The following is a 9,192-nucleotide window of genomic DNA, read 5'->3' on the forward strand; positions in this document are numbered from 1 at the left end:
AAGTGGTAAGTGTACAAGCGCAATATAAAGGATAGTCGGTACAGTGTACAATGTTAAAAGTGTGTGATTTTACTTTAACAAATACATTACACACATTGCGGTTGAAAATAATAGTAACAAGTCTTTTTCATCTAAATTTTATTTGTGGAACCTTTATGAAATAGCACCTTTACGCTGTGAAGGTTAATCACTAATATTTTTTTTGGACAGAACATAAGCCCAACTATCAACCAGAGTGCCACTCATTCCAGAACATTATAAAGGCAAAAGACAAGCAGCATGTATAAATAATGTCTGAAGGAGAGTCAGAACAAGGTAAGTGAAATATCTTAAACGCAAAATTATAAAGAAACTTAAAGTCATTTTGTTATTGCCAAAATGTTATATATGTTCTTTTTTCTAACAAAGGCAATTATGAAAGTAAATTGTTTAGACTGAGGAGTTTAGTTTTGTACATTAGAGCATAGACAATAATGGACATGTGTGGGACGGTTATGCGCTTGACTTTAAAAAAAAAAAAAAAAAAAAGATTTATTGAGTTGACCATAACACTTTCATTTTTAATGTGTATAATCTAATCAATATTTTCGTTATTTAATGAATCAAACCACTATCAACATGAGTTTTTTATGGTTTACTCCCTTACATACAACATCCAACCTACACATTTTAAATTAAATGAGCATCATATATTTGATATACATGTGGTTCACAATCATGGTGTATCCAGCTGTTGTATTCGTTGATGATTTATTAAAGGGGTTATCCAGGAAAAAAAACTTTTTTAATATATATCATCTGGCTCCAGAAAGTTAAACAGATTTGTAAATTACCTCTATTAAAAAATCTTAATACTTTCAGTACTTATGAGCTTCTGAAGTTGAGTGGTTCATTTCTGAAAAACTGGGCGGTACCCAAGCCACGTGTCATCAGAGATAAATTAGACAAAATAACATCTCAACTTCAGAAGCTCATAAGTACTGAACGCATTAAGATTTTTTAATAGAAGTCATTTAGAAATCCATTAAACTTTCTGGAGCCACTTGAAATATATAAGATGGTTTTTTGTCCTAGTTAACGATTTTAAGGTCTAAAGAAGCCATACCTCCATCCAATGAGCCATTCTGTATCACTGTCATCAGCTGAATTGTCATTCTGGTCTATGGCATGTTTTAAAAATCTCCCAAAAATTTATATCTGTGGCCACATACTCTAGAGCTATTATTTTGACTTCATGTCCAATTTCCAGATGCTGAACTTTTGTTTTTGTGCCGTCCTAATGAGGGCCAATAAATGTTGACTTGTAAATCATTTCAAAATATGCATCAATGCTTATAGCAAAATATTTATATGAAAATTTTTTACATTTTTATATTTTTTTTTTAACTAGGCCAATCTGAATGCACATCCTCGGAAGTAACCCCTCCTCAAAGGAAAAGAGCACCTCCATTCCCTAAGGCTGAATACATTTTTATGGTGGAGTTTTTGGAGAGACGCAAATATGGAGTTGCAGAAAAAGGTTCCATCAACACTCAAAAAGCCAGTGTCTTGCAGGATTTGGTGAGGGAGCTCGAAGCAAACTTTGGCATAGTTCATAATGAAAGACAAATAAAAAAAAGATATTCGGATTTGAAGGAGCGAGAAAAAGAGACATACGAGAGCATTAGAAGCAAAATAGCCCGAGGTAATAACTTTATGTAATTCTAACAACATTTTCAAATGTGCAACCAGGCAAACTAACCTAATTTTTTTTTTACTTTAACAGACAAAGAGCTTGAGCAATGCAGGTTTCCAGCATCTGAAACTACACATGATATCCCTAGTCAATTGAATGTGACCCAAAGCACTGACACTCAGGTAATTATTTTTGATTAGTAATATCGTTTAACAATTATGTGGAATGATTTACCAATTTTTGTAATCAATTTTTTAAAAAGATGTTTACAAATGTAAAAAAAAATAATGTGACAGCTGGCGGGTCTTGCAGGGTGAGAGTTATACCATGCCCTCCCATAAACCAGCAATTCCAGCACTGAAAAAAAATTCCGATAAAGAGGCGACGCTCAAAAAAGTTTAACAAAGTCAATGTTGTATATTTTTTAAAACCAGTTCTGAGGAAAAGTTGAACAGTTGCCCATTGCAACCAATCAGCTTGCTTTTTTGCATTCTGAACAATGCCTCTGCAAAATTAAATAAGCAATCTGACTGGTTGCTATATGAAACTGGGCAAATTTCCCTCAGGACAGGTAGTAAAATATTTACCCCAATAAATTTCCTCTCTAGTGAAACTGGTCAACTTAGGTGAACATTTTTCACCTTCCCCATCCTGATTAGGAAGCTGTCTTGCAATAATTTGGTGTGCATGCAACATTTAAATTAGTTAAAGTTTATATTTCAAATAATTAAAAAAATTATATATATATATATGGTGAAAGGGGTACTAGTGTGGAAAACTTTTTTTTTTTTTTTTTAAATCAACTGGTGCCAGAAAGTTAAACAGATTTGTAAATCTGCAAAGGGCGAAATGCGTCAGACATCTTTATCTGTATGTATCCTGCTGTGGCATAAATAAAGACAAGCCTTTTTCACCTCATACCTTGGTGCCGGACGGAGTTCTTTCAAGTATAAGGAGTTGCCGGAGGCGGTGCCGGCAGTCCGCAGCACAGGTGCAGGAGGTGTCCGGAGCTGGTGAGAGCGGTATCCATATTCCTTTAGATTTGTAAATCACTTCTATTAAAAAAATCTTAATCCTTCCAGTACTTTTTAAGGGCTGTATACTAAAGAGAAATCCAAAAAGAAATGCATTTCCTGTGATGTCCTGACCACAGTGCTCTCTGCTGACCTCTGCTGTCCATTTTAGGAACTGTCCAGAGAAGCAGATGTTTGCTATGGGGATTTTCTCCAGTTCCTAAAATGGACAGCAGAGGTCAGCAGAGCGCACTGTGGTCAGGACATCACAAGAAATGCATTTCTTTTTTGGATTTCTCTTTAGTATACAGCCCCTAAACAGTACTGGAAGGATTAAGATTTTTTAATAGAAGTGATTTACAAATCTGTTTAACTTTCTGGCACCAGTTGATTTAAAACAAAAAAAGTTTTCCACGGTAGTACCCCTTTAAGTGTCTCATTTGTATTTTGTAGGTGGATATGGCAGAGGAAATGATTACACTGACATTTGAGCCCATACCGACTGAAAGGCTAACAGAAAACTCAATAAAGCAAATTATGCCTGTAAACATGGATGAGAAGTTCTCGGAAATGGAAAACAGACTTGTGCAACACTTACATCATTTTCATATCATGTTAAGTCAAAAAATATATGACCTTGAGGGAAAAATAGATGAGCGACTTTGCCAGCTAGAAAAAGAAGTAGCCGATTTAAAGAAAAAACTCTTCTTATGGATAATTGAGTTGTGGTGGAAATGTAACATTTTTTGGGGAAAATGTAATCAAAACAATGATATTAGCAACAAAGTAAATTTTGTTTTGCACACAGTTTACAATGATTTACGTGCAAGTTTGGTTAAAAAAAACTATTGCAATAATTATATTTATAAAAAAAATCATATAATATATTTAGGAATACCCGTTGAAGGTGTTGTTAAATCTTGAAGGGTGCAAGGATTTTGAGTTGTGGGTATGTTTTTGGGTTTTAGCAAACAAAAGAGAGGATTAAAAACTAGTTATTGCTTTCATCTATAAAAGGGTACTGTGGAATTGAAATTACTTGTACTAAAAATGTTTTAACTTTAGGGTACTTATTAGCTGCTTAATACTATAGCAGAAAATCTATTTTAATTTTCTGGAGAAAAAAATTGAAAAAAAAAAAGCTTTTTTTTTTTATCTAATAGCATGTTTAACAAAGTTCTAGATTCTTGAAAAGTATTTTACTAGTTACCAAAATTATCATTCTTGTTTTTGATAACAGTCCTGTCATAAAACTGTATTTCAAGAGTGCAGACTCATGCTTGACTAATAACTTTCAGGCTGCAGCCAGGACACATATAAACTCAGCACTGTTCCCTGTCTGGGATCACTGCCGAGATTGGCTGTGCGATGGCTGCTTTCATAGATTTGATATTACAGCATGAGTATGAACTCTCTAAAAATATATTTTGAGACAGCATTGTTAGGGAGAAGCCTATTGTTGATTGTTAAAAATTGCCAAAGGTTTTTGTAAAACATTTAGTAAACATTTAGTATTTAATGACATGCTATTGTTAAATGTGGTGGCATTCATTCATCCGTAAAAAAATATAAAAAAAACGCTAAAAATACCGGTAAGCTTTAAGCAGATTTAGCAGGGTCATTGACAACATTTAAAACCTAGGACATAATTGACATTATAACTGAGCAGCTCACAATGATCACATCATGATGTGATCATGCCACAGATAATATCTGCATTTTTTGATTTATTTCTAGAAATTATTTTGAAATATCGAAACAGTTAACCACTCATATTATAAACCACTAACTAGTAGAGGTGGTAGTCTTTATATGGGGCTCTCTTCTTAGTTGAATAGTGAGTAAAGGCAAAGGCCGAATTACATTTTGGATATCTTGATGCCAAAAGAAACCTTTTTTGGAAAGAGGAGGAATATGGATATGTATTGCTGAGATCACATACAATTGGAAGTGTAACATTAAAAAAACAAATGTGCGGGTTGTATTCAGAATGTTGAATTTATACCAATTTTTGTTACATTACCTGTTGAGAACAATAAATATGTAAAAAAAAAATATGTATTTGATCTATTGACTTTGGCATCTTCAATCAGTAAATTTACTCTAAAGTTACAATTTTGAAGAATGTTCGACATTAATATATACCTAAAACAATGTTAATACATTTTTGAATACGTTACACTAAAATGTTAACAAAGTTTAACAAACAAGGAAGAAATCATAGGTATTTAACAAACTCCTAGCAAAAATGACTACGTAAGACATTTTTGTAAGTCAAGGGCTTGCTGGAGTATATTTAGTCGAGTTTTCAGGCATGTGCGACTTTACAGCTAAAGTCGCGGTTGATAAATCTCTGACTATGCGAAGTAGAAATTGAAAATACGCTTATCTACGCCATTTTGCAAAATTAGCTTTTGTCACTCTCTAGCCAGATTGTCGCATGAAAAAATACGGTGGCGCTATTGCAACATTTTTGCGATATTTATATGCGAAAAAACTGGGGTAAATCGGTTGATAAATGTCTGTCCATGTCCATAAATTTTTTATTTAAACACCCACAACATTATAAATGTAAACATTTAAAATCCTTACAGATATTGGTGGGAATTCAATCACCATTTCAGGACTAGGAGTCTATAATTAAAAAAAAGATAATAAATACTAAAAAACACACACAAAAAAAAAGACATACCCCGGAGAACTCATCGGAATCTTGACTAAATGATGGTGACAGCATTTTTCAATCTCTAATAATGAAAGAATAAAAAATAAATTTAGCACAATTTTTTTTATTGAAGAAAAAATATCAATCTTAAATACATTTTTGAAAACAATTAGATGTGGGAGATTTGTGAAAAAATCATAAAAGAAAATATTCAAACATAAATAAAAATTCTAGTTAGCAAGGTACAACACTAGCATGGTGTGTTTCAATAATAAAAACCTATGATTACACTCTGAAAAATATTATATTTCCTCCAGACATTGAATAATACAAATCACAGCATGCCCATATATACTTTACGTTAAAAACATACAGGCTGGATTTAAAAAATAGTCATTACATACATACAGAGGTCTATGTACTACAAATCCCAGCATGCCCATAAAGGAGCCTTTATGGTTCACATAATCTAAAGATTTTCTAAAATGGCTGACAAATATACTGACCTGGAGGCACAATATGACTATGTGGAGAGCAGCAAGATGTCTTCTCTTCCAGTTCATGAGGCAAATGAGGTCCTGGTGCTGGAAGAAGGGGGGTGGGGTTCTCAGGGCACTCCCAGATAGAACATTCTAGAAGCTGGGTGGAAATTTCAGTATGCACTGCGCATTTGCTGAAAAAAACCTGATTGCGATATCCAGACAGAATCGTATGCGTATATGGTTTAGTACGGTTTCCATTAACCACAATGTTAAAAAAAACATATATGGTTTGTATACGGTTTTTCAACCGGACAAAAAACCGTGATAGACTACGTTTTTTGATCAAGGAAAAAAACTCACAAAACCGTAAAGAGTGTAAAACGGACACAACAGGATGCTTTTAAAACCATACGGTTTACAATTAAAAAGTGAATGCATACTTTTTTTTGTACGGTTCCATACGTTTTTTTTCTAAAACCTTATATGGGAACCGTATTCAAAAATCATGGTATGAATGCACCCTAAGAGAAGTCTGCACTGCTGCGTGCTCCTCTCCTTGCTCTGTGCATGTGATCAAGACACGCTCCATAGCCTTATGTTGCAAATGTCTTTCGATCACGTGACACTGATTCGGGAGAGAATGTGCTGAACGTGAACTTCTCCAGGCTTGTATTCCTGATCAGTGAAGGTCTGAACACTCAAATCCCCCACAAATCCAAACTTTATATGCATCTTTATATGATACCTACATAATCTATATATATAAAACTCAACGTGTGTGTATGTATATGTGTATGTTACAGCATCAAGTCCAAACGGCTAAATATATTAACATGAAACTTGGCACACATGTTACTTATATGTCAACAACAAGCGTAGGATAGGTGATTTAACCCTTACCCACCCCTATTTGCCAGGGGCAGAGTTTATGTTTAAAGTCCCATACAAGTCAATGGGAAATAAATGTTACTGCATAACTTCAAAACGTCTGGAGATATTTCGATAATGCTTGGTCACATGCTACTTATATGTCTACTTAAAATATAGGATAATTAATTTAACCCTTAACTACCCCCATTTGTGAGGGTCAGGGTTTTTGTGCAAAGTTCCATGGAAATCAATGGGAAATGTAACTTCCCCCATAACTTCCGTACGGCTGGAGATATTTCAATACCTGGTACACATATTACGGGACGGGATAGGAGGACGGGATAGGAGGACAGGATAGAAGGTCGGGATAGGAGGACAAGATAGGAGGTCGAGACAGGAGGTTGGGATAGATGGACTGGATAGGAGGTCGGGATAGGAGGTCGAGATAGGAGCACGGGATATGAGGACGGAATAGGAGGTCAGGATAGGAGGTTCGAGATAGGAGGTTGGGATTAGATGGATTGGATAGGAGGACGGGATAGGAGGACGGGATAGGAGGTCGAGATAGGAGGTTGGGTTAGATGGACTGGATAGGAGGATGGGATAGGAGATCAGGATAGGAGGTTCGAGATAGGAGGTCGGGATTAGATGGACGGGATAGGAGGTTGGGATAGGAGGTCGGGATAGGAGGTCGAGATATGATAAAAGGATAGGAGGTCAGGATGTGAGGACAGGATATGGGGTTGGGATATGACAACAATATATGAGGACGGGATATAAAGTCAAAAGCTTCCTCCTTTGTTTATTTTCCTCCCCAACAAGGATTATAAAGGAAAAACCGGGCAACGCCGGGTACTCAGCTAGTCATATGTATATATATTCCACAAAAACTTCCAAACGGCTAAAGATATTAAAATGAAACTTGGCACACACATGTTACTTATATGTCAGCAACAAACATAGGATAGGTGATTTAACCCTTACTCACCCCCATTTGCAGGGGGCGGGGTTTATGTTTAAAGTCCATACAAGTCTATGGGAAATATATGTTACTGCATAATTTCCAAACGGCTGGAGATATTTCGATAATATTTGGTCACATGTTACTTATATGTCCACTTAAAATATAGGATAGTTAATTTAACCCTTAACTACCCACATTTGTGAGGGTCAGGGTTTTTGTTTAAAGTCCCATGCAAATCAATGGGAAATGTATGTTCTCACATAACTTCTGTACAGCTGGAGATATTTCAATACCTGGTACACATATTACGGGTCGGGATAGGAGGTCGAGATAGGAGTTCGGGATAGGAGGTCGAGATAGGAGTACGGGATAGGAGGTCGAGATAGGAGTACGGGATAGGAGGTCGAGATAGGAGTACGGGATAGGAGGTCGAGATAGGAGTACGGAATAGGAGGTCGAGATAGGAGTACGGGATAGGAGGTCGAGATAGGAGTACGGGATAGGAGGTCGAGATAGGAGTACGGGATAGGAGTACGGGATAGGAGGTCGAGATAGGAGTACGGGAAAGGAGGTCGAGATAGGAGTACGGGTTAGGAGGTCGAGATAGGAGTTTGGGATAGGAGGTCGGGATAGGAGGTCGGGATAGGAGGTCGGGATAGGAGGTCGGGATAGGAGGACGGGATAGGAGGACGGGATATGAGAACGGGTTATGAGGACGGGATAGGTGGCCGGGATAGGAAATCGAGATGGGAGGTCTGCATAGGAGGTTGAGATGGGAGGTCTGCATAGGAGGACGAGATGGGAGGTCGGGATAGGAGGACGAGATGGGAGGTCGGGATAGGAGGACGAGATGGGAGGTCGGGATAGGAGGGCGAGATAGGAGGTCGGGATAGGAGGACGGGATAGGAGGTCGGGATAGGAGGACGGGATAGGAGGACGGGATAGGAGGTCGGGATAGGAGGACGGGATAGGAGGACGGGATAGGAGGACGGGTTAGGAGGACGGGTTAGGAGGACGAGATATGACGACGAGATATGACAACAATATATGGGGATGGGATTTGAAGTAAAAAGCTTCCTTTGTTGATTTTCCTCCCCAACAAGGATTAGGAAGGAAAAACTGGGCAACGCCAGGTACTCAGCTAGTTTATATATATAAAAATCAACATGTGTATGTATATATGTTTCAGCATCACGTCCAAACGGCTAAAGATTTTAACATGAAACTTGGCACACATGTTACTTGTATGTCAACAACAAACATAGGATAGGTCATTTAACCCTTACTCACCCCCATTTGCCAGGGTCGGGGTTTTTATTTAAAGTCCCATTCATGTCTATGGGAATTATATGTTACTGCATAACTTCCAAACGGCTGGAGATATTTCGATAATACTTGGTCACATCTTACTTATATGTCCACTTAAAATATAGGATAACAGTTCATACAAGAAGTAGCACGGCACTGCGCTTTTGGAGGAAACTAACGTGTTGGATGTGCGTCGGTGTAGCTGGGTGCTGCTG

The 9,192-nt window shown here is 37.1% G+C and overlaps 1 protein-coding gene across 1 annotated transcript; it reads left to right on the top strand.

Annotated features, from left to right (window-relative positions):
• Positions 1-264: 264 nt before the first annotated feature.
• Positions 265-3,650, top strand: LOC130307840 (uncharacterized). The gene is made up of 4 exons (XM_056552191.1): positions 265-315; positions 1,391-1,684; positions 1,766-1,857; positions 3,142-3,650. Exons 1-4 carry the CDS (start codon positions 291-293, stop codon positions 3,610-3,612), a joined length of 882 nt encoding a protein of 293 aa, XP_056408166.1. The 5' UTR covers positions 265-290; the 3' UTR covers positions 3,613-3,650.
• The last annotated feature ends 5,542 nt before the right edge of the window (positions 3,651-9,192 follow it).

The sequence above is a fragment of the Hyla sarda genome, chromosome 1 (genome assembly GCF_029499605.1).
Source record: "Hyla sarda isolate aHylSar1 chromosome 1, aHylSar1.hap1, whole genome shotgun sequence".
NCBI classification, from domain to species: Eukaryota; Metazoa; Chordata; class Amphibia; order Anura; family Hylidae; genus Hyla; species Hyla sarda.

What these genes read in the sequence shown, in the direction of transcription:
- LOC130307840 (XM_056552191.1), top strand. Translation starts at nt 291, where the DNA reads ATGTCTGAAGGAGAGTCAGAACAAG. An exon ending in TGAAGGAGAGTCAGAACAAG is followed by an intron (nt 316 to 1,390) that starts GTAAGTGAAATA and finishes TTTTTTAACTAG; the next exon opens with GCCAATCTGAATGCACATCC. An exon ending in CCCAAAGCACTGACACTCAG is followed by an intron (nt 1,858 to 3,141) that starts GTAATTATTTTT and finishes TGTATTTTGTAG; the next exon opens with GTGGATATGGCAGAGGAAAT.